The 17847-nt window shown below is 41.3% G+C and overlaps 1 protein-coding gene across 1 annotated transcript; it reads right to left on the bottom strand.

The window, feature by feature from the left end:
• Nucleotides 1–830: 830 nt before the first annotated feature.
• On the bottom strand, nucleotides 831–16291 carry cers2b (ceramide synthase 2b). Its single transcript, XM_070835061.1, has 11 exons — nucleotides 15805–16291; nucleotides 9790–9963; nucleotides 9080–9197; nucleotides 8841–8959; nucleotides 6329–6386; nucleotides 6018–6068; nucleotides 5110–5202; nucleotides 4459–4587; nucleotides 3916–4022; nucleotides 3664–3817; nucleotides 831–2806 (listed from the first exon to the last, which is right to left on the bottom strand). The coding sequence occupies exons 2-11, from the start codon at nucleotides 9960–9962 to the stop codon at nucleotides 2651–2653; spliced, it is 1158 nt and encodes a 385-aa protein (XP_070691162.1). The 5' UTR covers nucleotide 9963; nucleotides 15805–16291; the 3' UTR covers nucleotides 831–2650.
• Nucleotides 16292–17847: the final 1556 nt, after the last annotated feature.

Genomic DNA, 17847 nt, shown 5'->3' with positions numbered 1-17847 from the left:
GCGTCAGGAAATGAAAATACTCCCCAAAATTGTATTTAAGAATAAGTGAGTAAATGTACTGGGTTACTTTTCAACGTTGCTTTAAAAGGAGTACGTAAGCTCTGCAAAATGTATTGAAACTATCCACGGTAGGTTAAATGTGGAGCTAATTATAACTACTTTGTACCCTGTATTGCACTTTAATCTACCACAAGTGATTGTATTTTGTGAGATGGTCACAGCTTTATCTTTGAAATACAAAATAACATCTAACTATAGCTTTCAGATAAATGTAGCTGGGTAAAAAGTACATTTCCCTCTGAAATGTCGTGGAGTTAATTGTACAAAATTACTAGTAAATAACTAGTTCCATGTCAAAAAATGAACCTATCGAAATTTGGAGGTATAACTCTGTGAATATATGGCTTATTCTTATTCCTTAATACATTTTCAAGGTTTAGATTAATAACAGTAAATAATTGTACATAGTTCTTCTTATATAGCCTCTGTTTATTTATCTCCTTTCTTTTTCTATTTGTCCATCTATTTTTCAAATCCTGAAGCAGCATTGAAGGCAAAAGGGCAAAGCAAGAATTTCTTTGTGCGGAGAAGCGTATCTCTATATGTACACGTGACAATAAAACGATTGAACTGAATTGAAATAAAAGGATGACTTTTGTGTTAATGCTACTGTAAAAACTCAATGTATTTTAACATTATGTCAGATGGAGTTTCAAAAGGCAGAAACACATTTAATGGTCTAATGTTTAAACTGAGAGGATTTACTGTGCGGTGTGCAGACATGATGCCTCAATGAATAGAAACAACTTCAAAGTGCTTTCATTGTGATTCATGATCTTCTGCTTTATTATTAACAATACTTAGTTATCATTAAACAACGGAAAAAAAAGAAACCAAAATAAAAAAAAAAAAAACAATAACACTGTAATTAGGACACAGCTGTTTCTTCTGTATCACCGGGGAAGAGAGGTTGCTGGTTGGTCTGGGTTAGTAAAACAGAACGTGGAGGTGGAACGAGGGTGAGTTTGAAAGGGAGGTACTTTAAAAAGAAGAGGAGAGAGAGGTGAGTGATGGATGAGACAGCGGAGGGAGGACATACTATTCTTAGAGCTGGACCTGTGATGTGAGGTGGAGACAGGAAAGAAAATGAGAGGACGTGAAGACAGGAGAGAGAGCTTCCCATACGTTACAGATAAGGCACTTGACGTACAACAACCATTAAAGCATGACAACAAAACCGCAAACACTCATTTCATCAATCCCTCAAAAACTGCTAAAACTTATCATAACTATAACTCTTTTAACATCAAAAGGCAATACCTGTAAACCCGTTTCATACACAGAATCATACCAAAAATCATTCGCTTAGATCAGCACTTCAACACTAACCCAGGTTAACAGACATAACCCGGGCTACTAGGCAGTGAATTTAAGAAATCTGGTTCATATTTGTAAAATCTGCAAATGCTTAATCCGTCCCATTCCATTCGACTTAGTAAAACTCCTGTATTTCAACAGAGCGACCCAGCCCACCTTCGCCATGATTTTATATAGAGTCATCTGTTTTCAGTCGGTGGCATCATCAGTGTGGTTCAAGACTCAACTGGATCAAACAGCCTCGGCCAAACCAGAGAGAGAAAACATTCAGCTCCGTCAAAACTAGCAGGAAGCTGTGATGTCTATTGCAGTGTTTGTGCTAAGCACTCATATCTGCGTATTCCTGACTGCTCAGACAGCAAAGACTTGAGAATGGTAACCTCTGCAGGTTGGACACCTTTTTTGGAAGCGGGGATTTTACATAATGAGCTACACTGGATTAAGAAATAGAAATTAAAGCAAAAAAGTAAGATTTTCTTGCGGTTTATTTTAGAAAACTGACACCAATTTTACTCCTTAAACCTTACATGGCAGACTACTTTATAGATGGCACAGGCCGCACTGTAGAGCAGAGGCACGCAGTCCCACTGCAAGTCATTACAGTATAGAAGAGACACTCTACGTTTGTGCAAAGACGTTGCAATAGCTGAACATTTAAGTAATTGCATAGACAGAAAATTAGGGAAATAAAATGCCCTATAGTTTCACTTTCATAAAACTCACTTTCACCCTCGTTTGTTCTTTTAGTAGAAAAACTAAAAAAGGTACAACGAAATAAAGCAACACAAGATTAAAGCAAAACGCTTTAAAATGGCATTTAAACGGCCATTAGCTGGCTCTAAGGCACACAGAACAAGGAAAGCTAAAGAAGAAGCAGCATCACCCCTCTCCTACGTCCTCTGCACACTTCTCTCCTCTCCATTTTCTCCCCCGTCTCTTTGAAATTTTGGGACTGACATCACACACTGACGGTGATACATTTTTCTCTGATGACAAAGCAGAAAAGCCACTTAATATGGTGTGTATCATCTGCTGGATCTCTGTGCCCTCTAAATTACGAATGAACGTGCGAGTGTGTTGTTTAGTGTTGTGCAAATGTAACAGTGTCAAATTTCCTCAAGATACCCGCTGTTCTTAGTTTTAGGGAATGACTTGCCCCCCTCGCTCCCCCACACCCGTTGTTCTTTCTCTCTCTTTTCATCCCTCCCTCCAGCTCCCCTACTGAGAGATACAAGTCCATCTCACATTCTTTCGTCCTGACACTTGTTTGCTTTCACTCTGTCTTGCTGTGGTTGTTGTTGTGAACTGTGTGGCCATTCTGCACCGGCCCATTTTTCTTCTTCATGTCCTTTTTATCCTCCTCCTCTTCGTCCTCATCTTCTGACTCATCTGTTTCATCTTTGTCGCTCCTTTCATCGTCCACTTTTTCCTGAAAAAAAAAACCCCAAAGGAAATAAAAAAAGAGGCTGTTTAGAAACTCGTCATTAATCAAGGAGATCTTCCGCTCAAACTGTACTGCAGCTCTGGCCAGTGTCAGAACAAAGTCAAACTGTCCAGTTGCATGCATTAAAAATGTGTGTGTGTGTGTGTGTGTGTGTGTGTGTGTGTGTGTGTGTGTGCATCTGGTTCGTGCACAAGTCATCTCACAGATGCTCTGTAATATTCCTTTCATAGCTTGTGTTGCATGTATTTATAATTCATTGAGTTATATTCTAACTGGTGGGTATCTATTTACTCAATTCTGATTGGTCAATTACAGCATTGTACAGTCTGTTATTTCTGTATGGCAGACCACTTCACGTCAGGGTCCTGTTGGGGCTCATTTTGCAATGATGAGCAGCTCCCTGTACATTACGCCTTAAATCCAGGCCAGATGACAAGGATGTAAGTGTTTACATTTGTATGATTTTATGGATGATTCAACTCTTCAATCAAATTGAACTGCTCTCAGCACATACACGTCTACAGACAGCTCCATTGATTTCATTTCTTATTCTTGAAAGGGGAACTCCACCAATGTTACACAGCAGCTGATACTTCAACTTCTCTCTGCTCTCACACTTAAAGTTCAACATCATTCAGTGCTTTCACTGAAACACGGTTTCTTTGAAGACTTTCAGTTTAACTTTAACTTCTTTCAGTATTTCAAATATTGTAACTGTAATTGTATTGTACTGAAATTTACATTGGGGAGTACATCTCAGTGCTGGGTGATAAAGATGAAAGTCCCCATAATTTAATGGTTAAATACACATTATTCTTGATCTTTGCATCAGATTTGCTCACATTGTTGGTGAGGAACCGGACTGCTATGCGTATGATGAGGACGGCCCAGAATATGTGTAGACACTGCAGAACCATCAACAGTCCATTGAAAAAGTAGTAGCCAAAGAAGGGTTCATAGATGGTCACTGGGTAAACCCATGTGCAGTAAATAATCCTGCAACAGAGACAGTGAGGATTAAGGACAAGGTCATTTAAAGAACAGCAAGTTGTATTAAACATTAACAAAACTTGTTTGTGTGTGTGTGTGTGTACCGGAAGGGGAAGATGACTAGGCGAGTGACAATGAAGATTGCAGCAAATACAATGAAGATGTAGTTACAGGCATTTCGCCACCCAGCATAGTTGAACATCTTTGCAGACTATCAAAGGGAGAGAGAAAGAAAGACAGTGTTTTTAATAGGAAAACTGCAGACAAATGGATAATATATTTATTCAACTAATAAAGTGGGCTTTAGTTTGCCTCTATCCCACTAAAGATGGCTACGTTATAGTTTCCTCCACTAGGTGGCAGTGTATCATCAGTGTGTTGCCATTATAATCTATGAGACTCATTGTCTGACAAAACTTTTCACTCAGCAGGGTTGCAGCATGTCAACAGTCTAAACTGCATTTTTCTTCTTGGTAAGAATAAATGACTGCATAAAATACTATGTGGTATTTAATCATACAAGCTCCATTCATAATTACACCTTTACTGTCGGTCACCTGAACGTACTGCATAGTAGTTCACTGGTTTTGATTGCATGCTCATGTAAGCATGCTAATCAAAATTCTGTGACTGTCAAGTGCATTTACCTCAAGCAGGTAATCAGAAGAGTCGTGCACCAGCATGATGAGAGTTCCAGCACGGATGTAGTTAACGCACCATGAGAAGCTGATGAGGAGGATGGTCGCTACATGGTGAACAATCTGCTCCTTGAAGTCCTACAGAGAAGGAGAAGCAGACAAAGGAGTTATGGTGAGAAAAGGAAAGTGTTGGGAATATGTACAGTATATTTGTGTGCTGCTTGTTTTAAGTGGGCCTGTGTGTGAGGTGGTAAATCCTGCTTAAGAGGCATCTAGGTTAGAATAATGTGTTGGAGGAACACACTGGGCCTCTTTGGCAAGATTTTCCCCACTGCACTCAGCTGACCCGGGTTGAGCAAAGTCCAAACACTCACACACACTCATTCAACCACACGTGTAACAACAGTCTAATGTCCACCCACAGTCCATGCCAGATGTCAAACTGATCCGATAGCGAGAGCAGACTTTGTCTTCCTCTCGCGTATAGTTGATCATGATGTGCTAATCATATAAAAGTGAAAAATAAACCACTGAATCGTGGTAATCAAATCATATTTGTCTTCCGTTTACAGTATCTGTTGTGCATCTCATCCTTCTGTCTTTTATTTTACATCGCTTTAACTACGGAGAACAAGAGTTCCCTAGATAAAATTCACTCACTTTGCGTTTGACATCAGAAGCCACACTGAACAGCAGAGAGCCGTAGAAACCCAGCTCAATCATGTAGTACCAATACTGTGATGGCAGGAGAGTCTGAAGGACAGGAAACAGATCAGAAATGAGCACAAAGTACATACACCACGGCTGCAGCAACTAATTATTTCATGTCATTAAAATGGCAGAAAATAGTCCATTACAAATTCTTATAGCCTAGGTTGACATATTCAAGTAGCTAGTTTTGTATGGCTAAGAGTCCGTCACCCAAAGATATTTCGTTGATTATCATAGAAGGCATACAACCAACAAACACTGACATCTGGGAGGCTCGAGCTGGTTCATTTTTGGTATTGTGGCTTAAAAAATACTTAAATGATGAACGGATTATCTGAATCAGTTAGCTAATTATTACAGTTTTGTTGGTAACTCTTTGTTGGGAGGTTGTTTGGTGTTCATGAAATAAAATTAAGACATTTTAAGACCCACTTAACACCACAGAGAATGCAATTTAAAACATGTGTCACGGTCATACAGGCCAAAGAATGATGGAAAACCAGCAGGGACAATAATGCCTACAATTATTTATTAGTATATACATTTTTTTGCTAATTTTCATTGGCATTTATATCACATCTTGTCACTCCTTCCCAGTTGAATATAACAATAATTCCTAGCAATCTAGTTAATCAATTAACATCACTTGGGCTCACGTAAGTGGCAGAAAATGAATGAATGGATTAACAAACTAAAAAATATAAATGAATTAAATACGTTTTCGCTATAATTGACACTTGCCCATCTTGAGATAATCCCTAGCTACTGTGCCTTTTTGTGAGGGAATTAAATTCAGTGTTTTTTACACCTGCAGATACCAGATTCATTCAGTGTAAATAGCGATCCCAGAGACGTACCAGCACAGGAAAGCCTTGCCACATCTCCTGCAGGTCATACAGCCAAGGTTTCTGGAAGGAGATGTGATGTGAATGAGACAGCAGAGCTAACAGGTGTATTCATTTCAGCTGAGTCAGCATGGCAATGAGTCAACGCTGCCCTCTGACAGTCCGAGAGGTGAGGTTATCACAGCAGAAAAGACCAACTACCATGGAAACCGTCCAGTTACGATGGCAAGGCGGGTGACGAATGTGGATGTGAACATAAAAGAGACAAGAGGAGGAGGAGGAGGAGGAGGAAGAGGGGTCAAGGTTAGCATGGCAGTACTCACATCGATGAGGGCGGCCAGGCCAGCAATGAAAGCAAGAAGGTAAAAGGTAAATCTCCAACTGCAAGAGAACACACACATACAAACACACTTTCTACTCAGTCAATGAGGAAAAGACAATAAACACATTTTCTACCAGAGCACACAAAAGCACACAACACACACGCACAAATCCTCACTCACAGTTGCGAACACACAAGAGCTGGAAAGAAATGGCAGGCTGAATAAGCAGCCTGGAAAAATCTGGTGATACACTGAGAATGTCAAATCAGGACACACACACAGCCAAACACATGCTGACACACAATGAGAGCTGTCAGACGGGATCCTCCCAGTTAATATCCTGTACCAAAGACAGTGAGGGGCCGTTCCCACCACAGCCTCTCGTACAGGTGTAGAGAGAGGGGATCTCACGCAGAGACGAACAGATAGAGAAACAGAAGAACAGAAAGGTGAACACAGTAAAAGAAGAGTCTGTGAGTGTGTGAGGAGATACACCAGTGGGAAAAATAAGGGACAGAGACAGAAAGCCTGTTGTGTGCTCACAAACAATAGACTGATTCAGAGGAGAAGTGTCGTAACACACACACCGAAAGACACACCATAACTGGGAAGTGACAAACAAGCGGTCACATGCACGTCCGCACACACTCACACGAGCATCATATGCCAACCACCAATCTACACACAGACTAGCTTCAGTAATAATTAGACACACACATACACACACAGGCACATATACAGCAGACACAGAGACATGCACACACCAGTCTGATTCATCTTCTTGCAGATTTAAAGGGTCACTTCAACAAAATTACTAAAAAAAAACATGTTTATTTTAGTCATGCAGATAATTCTAATGTAATGTACTGATGTTTTAAGGTAGTATTGACCACAACAAAATGTGAGTAGCTTGAATTTCATTTGTTGTGCTCACATCGCTTAAAGAAAAAGTGTTTGTAAAATGAATCAGCATCAGTGCCACCATTAATCTGGAAAACAGAGCCACAGACCACACAGTCAATCATTTTAGGCTGACAAAACAATCTCAGCAGATGGAGATGTTGCCGTGTGGATGTTGGAAGAGTGTGTTAAGGACTTATGAGTCATGTTAAAGGAAAGATTCATGTTTGTTTCCAAGTCTGTCTGTCTTTTCTTGCTGTAATCATTCCTCCTGCTCATTATGGTCAATAATAAATCTCTTCCTAATGTACTTTCACTAGAAGTGAAGTAGGACAAAATCCAGTCCTTTTTCTGTGTGAAATTATTTTCCAAAGTTTGCCTGAAGCTGATAAGCGACTTCAGGTGTCCAAGCTGGAGAAATCAAAAGGCTATCTTCCAGAGTTGTAGCCTTTTTAGTTCAAATCTTCAAATCTCCTACTTGGTGTTATTATCTTTCATGCAGCTGAAACACTACCCGAGGAAACTCAAAGTGAATTTTGCACCTCATCACTTCCATTGAAAGTCTGTTCAGAAGAGATCTTTTAATGTCCAGTGGGAACAGGAGGAATGATTAAACCAAGCAGGTGGGTAAATATCGGCAACTGACTAGTGTTTCAAAAGTGACTTGAAAAAATGCAAACCTATCCTTTAAAATGATTATGTGTGCAGAAAAAGTGGAAATTTGAACGTACATATTTCCAAGCCAATGAGTAATCCTATCCGCTGAGGAAAATTTTGTGATATGGTTAAAAGCTCCACACCAGCTACTCAGTGGACCTTGTGGAGAGATTGTATGTGTCAACTGTGGTTTCTGAATACAAAAATTATATTTATGGGAACTATTTCTTCTGAAAAAAAGCAGTTCAGATGTCAAATATCCCCGTGTCTTCTTGTAATTTGCAGAAACTGACCCTTTAAGTCACATAAAAAGCTTTTATGGATCTTTTGACAAACATCACAACGACCGTGACAATGAAGCCAATGGCTACAGTTACGTCACTACAGAGAAGTTATACACTGAACACGACATATGGGGTGGAATAATGTATCAACAGATCATAGCACTGAATATTTCCATGTGTATCAGTCCTAGCGAGACTAACAGCATTAGCTTTATGGCACTCTTACAGATATCTCTATCCGACGTACATACTTTATAAGTGCCACCTGTTGGTACAGTGTGAATCCTGCCAGCTGACACCAGCTAGTTTCAGTAGCCTTGTTTTATCAGCGCATCATGCTGTTGGTTTAAATGCTCACACATAAAAATAACCAACAGTGTTGAGAGAGCCCCTGTTGCAGAGGCCCTTTGCTAATGAGTATGTGGATAGTTGTATTTGTATGTGTGTGTGTGTGTGTGTGTGTGTGTGTGAAGAGTAGGGGCTACAGGCATGGTAGCAGCAGAGTGGCATTGTAATGAGTGTATGTTAAAAATAGAGGGCTACTTTTGCCCTCAGAAATGTGCTCATATGGCAGGAGGAATGCAAGGGTGGGCAGCTGTTTCAACCTGCCTCCAAAGCTCTATCGAAGCATATGCATGCGAGTGTGTGTGTGCGTGTGTGTGTGAGTGTACCTGGCCTCTCGAAACTTTTTCAGCAAACTTGGTCTGTCCTGGTTCCTTCGTCTCCTGAACCATCGCTGCACTTGTCGTTCTGAATGGCCGGTCTGCTTGCAAAGACTCGCTACTGAAGTCTGAGAACAACATAAAGAGATCAGATTTAAGTATTTAAGTATTTAAGTAAATTGTCTGACAACACACGCAGCTCGGTACTCTGTCTCTTTAAATGTGTGTGGATGTGTGTAAACATCTACCTGTGTGGGGATTTTGGTAATGTTACAGTAGAAGGACTCCAGTGTGGGGTTGTGAGGGACTTTAAGCCGTACTGTGTCTTTCACCCCGAGCAGAGAAGCCAGGGGTGTCGCCACCGTCCTGCAATCACAAAAAGGTTGTCGAGATTAAAATGAGATGAAAATGTAGTGAAGTTAGAGAAATGGAGACATTGAGGAAGCAGAGCTGCAGCACGGTGCAATAATGAGAACTTTCCAGTTGGCCCACTTTATAATTTACCACTCTGTGGCTGGATGGGAGGTAGGAATGAAAAATAATAAGAAGGAAAAGAGCTTCTTGGCATTAGCAGTAAAACGCAGGTGGACTGTAAAGACTGTGTGATTTCCAAAGGATTAGCAGCTGCAACAGGAACACTGTACTTGTGTGAGAAACAATATGAGTCACGTGAAAGAACCAAGCTTTACTTATTATTAAATACACTGGGAATATCAAATAAATGCAGAGAAAAAAGCAATCTGATGTAAAATAATGTAATTGGAGGTCAGTAGGAGGAGATAACTGATGGGCAGACGAAAGGAAAAAGAAAAGAAGCACAAGGCAGCAGTCAAGGAGAAACGGCAGGAATTTGACTGGACACAATGATAGAGATAAATGTAGAGGAGGCAAATTAATAACAAAAGACATATAGATGAGTAGCACAGATATCAAGAAGACAGAGTGAGAATGGACTGACCTTTCAAAGATCTGACGGATAATGAGGAATAAAAGGGCGATGGGCAGCGCCACCCACAAGTCGCAAGCTTTGGCGTATACTCGTCCATCCCGGTCCTCCAGGTCGGCCCAGCCCAGGCCTTTGGGAAACCACAGCCGCTCCTGCCAGAACCACTCACTCAGCCCCGACATCATCCTGCAACACAGGACACACACGGAGTCAGCTACAACTCTACGGGTTTATTAATCCTAGTCTGAAGATCCAAGATACACGTTTTCTAGAGCATCCACACCCTTAAAAAACACAAATATGGTGACATGCATGAATGGATAAGCGGCCTATAGGGGCTTCCTTTAAAGGTAGCAGCCATACAGGCCTGGCTGTGTATACAGGAGCACATCTGTGATTAGGAATGTTTGGCACCATGTAATTAAGAGAATTAGATGATGGTACCAGCGTTTCCTTCTCACTAGAAGCCTGACTGTAGGTTTTTCCTAATGCATATACCAGAGCACAAGCAGCATGCAGGGAGCTCAGGAGGCCCACACGAGGGAGGAGACCAACAACTGAGCTTCATGCTTTCAACACCAGCACTTTCCTAAACAGTTGACAGCAGCTGCGAGAGTTGGTTTTTACTCAGACAGCACTTATATGACTAGTTCTGCTGCAGTCCAGGGAGTGGCAGAGAAAGAGTGTCAAAGGGTTAGTGGTGAGGGAGAACTAGCATCTGACGGATGTGAGTCATGATTCATCCACATGTGCAGAGCAGCGGGGGCGCCTCCGCGCACTCCGTCTCTGGAGTCCTCTTGCAGATCTACAGTAACTCCCCTCCCACCCACTGCAGCTGTAAATGCAAAAGCCCTGTAACCGCTTCAGTTCCACTCCCATCCCCACCCTGCTTATTACTGCCAGCAGCCGAGAAGGATTCCCTCTTTGGCCCAGAGAGCCAAAGTCATGTGTAATCCTCTCCCTCCCTCAGCTATCTTTAAAATATGCAGCTGACATTAGACTGGGATGTAAAAATTGTTCCTCATGCAGAGGATTCATAAAAATAACTGAGAAACAAAGATCTACAGTTTCCTACAGAATCCTTTTCCCATTTAACCCTCTAACGCCAAGTGTATCATATTTGATACTTGAGTTTTTGAGACCTCTACATCATCAGTGTGATATTTTTTTTCCTAAAAAACTGATGTATACAATCAGACACATGCAGGGCATGGATAATCCACTAGGGATCAGTAATCCATGTACCAGAGGGCCTTTAATTGAGACATCCAATATATATATATATATATATATATATATATATGTATACATACATGCATCACATTTAATAAGCTAGGACCAGAATACCTTAGATATTTTTGTCATGACACGATTATTTAAAACATGCTATCAAAACCCAAGCCAACGGACAAGAACTTAAATGAAGGAAAATTTGCTAATTTTCTGATTGAAATAAGGATCTGTCCCCAATTTGTTCTTTATATACAACTAATTTAGATTAACTGATGTTTGACCCTTCATAAAGTCAATCCTACAACATATAGTAGCTAGCTGTAGACACTCTCCATGAGTCTGTGTCATGGCTGAGTGTGTCAGTTGTTTTCCACATCATGTTATGTTAGTCATGGCCCCTGTTTCCTGTTGCAACAGCTCGGCCGGCCAAGCACTGGGCTTTCCCCTCTCTCTCTCTCTCTCTCTCTCTCTCTCTCTCTCTCTCTCCCTCCCCCCTCCGCACAGGTGGTGGTGGATGGGAAGGGTGACATATTTTTCCCAGTCTTTTTGCCAGTTCTTCCACTTCAGTAGCACTACATCTCACTTCTTCTCGACTGTGCAGCCAGATCATGTGAGCTCTGCTGAGCAGCACATTTGTGTGTAACGTCACCAAAAACAGATAACTAAGTGTCCTTCTGAGCACAAACAAAGGCGGTTCAAAGGGCAGAAGCGCTGAGGAATGCAGGCAGGTAGACTGCGTTGACATCACTCTGTGATAAATAACTAGGAACTGTTAGAACGTCTGTCGGCCATCATCAGGTTTAACATGGACTATGCACAGACACCCAAAAAAGAAACAAGGAGAAAATACATGCAACTGAAAAAGGTGAAATTCCTTATATTTTGCATTGCTGCTGTGTGGAGGCGACTTAGGATTTGAGAGGATATTTTTAGGGTTACTAGTTGAGATCATCCAGTGAATTCAGCATGTTGAAAATCTTTTCCCCACGCAGCTTTCCTAACACCACACTCCATTGGCCCACAGGATCATATGACCAGACTCTGACCATTTTAAAGGTCCAATAAAAATAAAGGATGCCTCTGGTAGGGGAGGGAGAAAGGAAGTTCTCTGACTGTCTCCCCCCTCTCTCTCTCTCTCTCTCTCTCTCTCTCTCACTCCCCTTCTCATTATGAATATACATTACAAGGATGTGGGGATTGTAAACAGAGATCCAACTACAGGCGGGTGGAGTACAGCTCCACATGTTACTCATATGCTTCTTTTCAGATCTACCTGAGTCCTGAGTTTACAAACCCAGAACACAGATTCTGAGGAATGGATGAAATAAAGGGGCAGAGGCTCAGAGGAAAACCTAAACAGATCAGACTGGAACCTGGTACAGAGTCCAGGAATATTTGGGGAATGTAAACACACTGCCACCATAGTGAGGGAGCGCTCCAGCTTTCTCATTCACTCTTCATGGATGAATAGCGCCTTATGGAGTTTTACAGTCACCCAATACTTTGTTTATCTGAGTGATAGACGACTGAGTCAACTGGAAGAACATAAGTCATGAGACAGTGGCAATGAGCCCCGACTCTGACTCACTCATAACATACCATCTATGTGTGTATAACCACCCATTTACTTATATCCATCCATACTTAAGTTGTTCGCTGACAGCTGAATCATTCAAACCATAACTTTTAAAAATGATGAGGAGGGAGAAACAGCGAGACAGCGTACGTGACATAAGAGGTTTTCAGTGCCTCTTTGATAAGTTAACATATCGACTGTATCAGCAGCCCTAAATTATTTCATGGCCTTGAACGGGACTGACACGACCATGACACAGATAGTGAAAGTTGGCACTGGCTGATTGGTCGTATTCATAGTGTAGTTTACGTTATTTGATTTCCCAAATTAGCAATTGTCTTACTAAACTTAGAAAGTGTTTTATTGCTAAAATTAGGCAACGCTCTTTTTTTATAGATGCTTTAAATCAAGAGAAAATAAATATTTTGGTAGAAAAACATTTTCATATTTCTCCTAGTGAGGTTATGAAAAAAGTACAACTTGGTATCAGTGTCAAAGCTCAGGGGATCATATTAACACCAGTATCACAAGACTCAAAATGATACCCAACGCTACGCCTGATTTATTGATCTACTACAGATTAGGCTGATAGTGGCCCTGTAGTAATTATGTCTCGGTCCTGATATGATGGAGGATTTCCCAGAGAACAGCTACAATAAAACAAGTTATAAATCTGCAGCGACACATGAACATTTCACTAATAAATCTGTTTTGTAAATTGATTCAGATATTTAATTAAAATACTGTAGTAGTCCTTCTGTGCAATTAATATTATGCAATGGGCCACTGCTCCTAACAGAGCTATTGACCTTTAAAACATTTAATGACTATAATGTTGCTGAAACAATTAGTCAATTGACAGAAAATCTAATTATTTTGATGATCATTTAATCGTTTGAGTACTCAGTTTATCAGACGTGAATATTTGATGATTTTCTCTGATATATGATAGTGACAGAATATATTTGAGTTTGAACTGCTGGTCGGCTACATCAGCCCATTTGAATGGGTCATTTTCTCCAGTGGCAGATTTCATAATGGGCCTTTTTCACTTTTTTCTGATATTTTATGGACTAAGTGATTAATTGAGAAAATACTTGACTGACTGATTGATAATGATAATAATCATTAGCTGCAGCCCCATCTTAACTGTTGTTTTACTGTAATTTCAACCCTGATATGGCCAAACTGTTTGCTGGTAACTGTGGATACATGAAATGTGCCGGTGCAAAGTTGTGGCTCTGCCAAAAGCATTAATATCAGCTCACAAAAACGACAGTATGCGGTAGGCATTAAGTACGTCAACCTTCTGTATTGACATCCTTCATTTCTTGTGGTCCATCATGTAGCCACAGTTTGCAGGTCACAGAAAAAAAAAAACTTGAAATCCTGAATGCGCATATTGTGGGATGAGGTGACAGTTCAGGACTCTGATATGCTTTCTGCACATGGTTCATTATCTGTAACTCAGGTCATGCCTTGGACATTTTGAGCCAGAGGGCTCTGAGTGAGTCACACACATTCTTCACATTTTAGACTTTCCTCTGGGTCTTGGTTTGGCTGAAAACAATTCAGTGTATTTTCTGTTAAAGTACATGATGGAGTGTTTCAGCAAACACACAGATTGAAGAAAACGGTACACTACAAGTGTGAGAAAACGTAAAATCATCCCACGGGTAGACAGCTAGTCTGTGGTGATCTGTTTCATCACTGTTATCCAATCTTCTGTCTTTTAGATAGAGATCACAAGAAAGTCAACTTCAATACCTTTGTCACTGATCTGTGACCCTGATGAATTATTGATGGGGAGATTCAATCAGTCAGCAGACTGATCTGAATGGGCCCGTTCAGGAGGTGTGAGGGTAACATTGTCATGCAGATTCCCCTCTGGCTGGATTGAGGCCAGCTCTGCCCTCTGATTAAGTACAGTTACCTTGCCTAGAGCAGTTAGATGGGCCACTGGATACATGTGAGGCTATTCTTTCTGGGGGGGTGGGAGCACCGAATGGTAATGGTCATCAACCATCGGCCACACTCAGGTATTGCTGTGCAAAGTCGAGGGAACTGCTTGAGATTGTTGAGTTGAAAAGGTAGAGGATGTAATGATTGACAGACGATAGATGAAGTTACATGAACATGATGTTTGACCTGGATGCAAAAGTGTCTTGAAGTCTGGTGCAGGAAGAAACGAGCATTTTCAGACTTAATTACGATGACTATCATCTTTAGGATCAGTTGTTTTGTCTATGTAACTGTGGAAAAGGTGGAAAATGGTCATCACGATTCCCCAGAGCCCATGGTGATTATTTCAAACAGACTAAAACTTTATTTCTCTCAATCAACTAGTTGTTTTAACACATCACTTCACCCAATGATTAACATGACGCTTAACCTGGATACAAATCTTGACAATACATGCATACATATTTCCCTACGATCAAGTCATCAAGGGATTTTCATACATTTGAGTATGAATGAGTGCTCATTGTGGTGTAAACAAATCTCAGCTGGTTACAAACAAAACACCTGCACTATTCACATAATATTCTTCAGGATTTGTAGTAGATGTTGTGGCTACTCATCAATGAGTTTACAGCTGCCTGATCTCAATTTATTTCCTAAATCTTTTGAATTAGGTGTTTTCCTGCCACTGCGGTGTTCATGTAGCTTTTCCAACAGGAAACAGCGGAAAAGCTAAGCGAAGGCCACAATAGGTGCCAGCAGGAGAGGTCCCACACAAAAACAAATCACTGTAATTAAAATCGGATTAATTTAAGACGGTGTACACGAACTATCACAGTGGATATATCGGAGTGTGACCCGGTGTGTTGTACCTGTGGCCAGTAGCTGTGTAGTTACACTGGTACACATGTGCCATGATCTGCTGCTAGTTAGCAAACTTTAAAAACCAGACCCACCACCGGTCCGGGCGCCAGGCAGCCCTCGTGTCTTCACATAGGACAACAAAGAGTAACGAATAAAACACGTACTTTAAAATAGTTAGAACTCTAATACCGTTATTTGTGCGGGGTTTTAAACAATAAATCGCACCCCACAGAGGCCTGTTTTACCAAATTATCTGATTCCTACAGGAGTGCGTGATGACGTCTGAGGTGAGGATGGGGAGTGTGCGTCCGACGCTAAAACCCACTTGGGCGCACACAACCGAATAACTCGCAGACATGAAAAGTGAAACGGTGACTGATGGCGGTACTTACTTTGGTGTTCTCCTCAGCAGCGAAGCCAGAAAGGTGGCTCTCCCACGGGTTTGTTTGGTCTCTTTTCCTCCCCCCACAAAGTCGTGCTGGTCCCACCTAGCTAGCTAGCTAGGAACCTAACGGTCCTGCTGAGTGCGCCCAGCCCGCTGGTTGTGCTCAGAAAGACGCTGCTAGTGTCCAAGTTCAGTATCCGGACTGATTTTTACATCTTTCCATGGTGGACAAAGTTTGTTTTTCTTCGTCTGAGAAGCATTCATGTAAGGTGAAAACAAAAACAAAAAAAGTGGCAACAAACGGGAGTGTGTGTGTGTGTGAGATGCTGCAATGCGACTGGCAGCTGTTCTCCCTCGCTTTAAACTGTAGAGGCTGTTTTCTGTCCCTCGTCTCTTCGGGTCCCAGCTAGTTGTAGTTTCCTCCCCCCGTTGGTGAGTCCGGGGATTCGGCGGGGTCTGAGTGGGTGTGAGGCCGGGCAGAGGCGGAGGTCGGCCGGCACAGGAGCGGACTGAGAGGAGCAGACAGAGGGAGGAGTGAGGGGATAACGGAGAGGGAGGGACGCAGATGACGTCCGAGCACATGAGGGAGAGAGCGTTTGGCTATATCACACACACACACACACACACACACATATCCGCATGTTGTTTCCGGTTAGAGGAAAGTTTTACCCCCCCCCCCCCCCCCCCCTTTGTGCCACTGAGATCAGGGTTAATAGGTGTCAGACCCCTGTGGTGTGGTTCGTCTTATTCGTAATCAGTCAGCTCTTCATTTTATACTGAGGTTTGTTTTCATGGATGATAAAAAAAACAACGAACGTTTTCCACAGCTCTGTTTGTGTGTGTGTGTGTGTGTGTGTGTGTGTGTATGCGCTCGTGTGTGTGATATCTTGCCATGGAGTCACAGCTTTTGTCCCACAGCTTCACTGTTACCTTTGACCTCCTTGTTTTTGCAAACGAAGCATAATCTACTGTTACACTCATTTAGTGTGAATTGTCACGTGAATGTAAAATCAAAGTGTTATAGTTTATTTTAAATCTCAGGCTACTATCATTTTCATCAGTTTCACTTTAACAGCTTTATTGGCCAATGTGAACACATGCAAGGACTCTGACTTCAGCTGCTCCACTGCTCTCTTGTACTTACACATTAACAGACACAAAAGGGAGAAAAGAACAACAAAGCTGAACGAAGTAAACACAGATTAAACTTTGACCTCTGTGCACTATGTAAATATATAATTTTATATGTATAGATGTAAAGACTATGGCAAACGATGTGAAGAGGACAGTAGTGCAGTGATGCATATCTATATATGCAGCGTGTTCAGATTTCTGTTTGACAGTAATGGTATGTTAAACAAAAAACGTGTTTTCTAGACTGATATTTTTTTCATTTTTTAACCTTCTCCTGCACCTCATTTATTATTGTTGTTCCCTCTTACAGTGTTATAATTCTTTTCCTTACTGTGTATTTATTTTATTTAACTGCACTATCTAGCTTATATTTCTACAGATATTCAATTGCCCTTCGGAGCCACCCGCCAACAACAGCTTTTGGGATGAAACACTGACATGGCTTCAAATAATCTCCCTGAAATGAACAGTTTTGGTTAGTGATGAAAGTGTTTATCATTCAGTGACGTGTATACTTGTTGCCAAATTTAAAAAAAAACATGACCTTTACAAATACAAACAGCAGTTCCCAGTGTAGTTTTTTTTGGTGATACTTGTATTGTAGTTGCCCTTCTTTTAGACACAGCGCTCTTTCAAAGCTGTTAGAGGAAGGTTAGCTTCCTATCCCTGTGACCCCTGAAGTACAAAACAAACATGTGAGTGAAACAGACTGACATGCAGTACAGAATGACTTCTGGTTATGACTGACCTTGAGCCTGTAAAGAGCTCACCCAGATAGTTACAGTTTACATGTGTGAGACGGGTTCAGTGGCGGAGGTGAGTCGGCTCACCATTGTTCCTCACATGAATGGCGACCACAACAACAGAATTATAGATTCTAGAAAAATTAATTAGACCAAACAGAAGAGAGAAAAAA

This window comes from Pempheris klunzingeri, chromosome 8 (assembly GCF_042242105.1).
Source record: "Pempheris klunzingeri isolate RE-2024b chromosome 8, fPemKlu1.hap1, whole genome shotgun sequence".
Lineage (NCBI taxonomy): Eukaryota > Metazoa > Chordata > Actinopteri > Acropomatiformes > Pempheridae > Pempheris > Pempheris klunzingeri.
Note: the sequence above shows the minus strand (reverse complement) of the source record. Positions and strands in the feature narration are given on the sequence as shown.

Bases quoted from the DNA above. Each gene is read 5' to 3' on its own strand.
- cers2b (XM_070835061.1), bottom strand. From the start codon at position 9,962: ATGATGTCGGGGCTGAGTGAGTGGTTCTGGCAGGAGCGGCTGTGGTTT. The intron at 8,960-9,079 runs GTAGATGTTTAC...TGTTGTTCTCAG, and splicing joins TTACCAAAATCCCCACACAG to ACTTCAGTAGCGAGTCTTTG. The intron at 2,807-3,663 runs GTGAGCAAATCT...TTTTTTTTTCAG, and splicing joins TCCGGTTCCTCACCAACAAT to GAAAAAGTGGACGATGAAAG.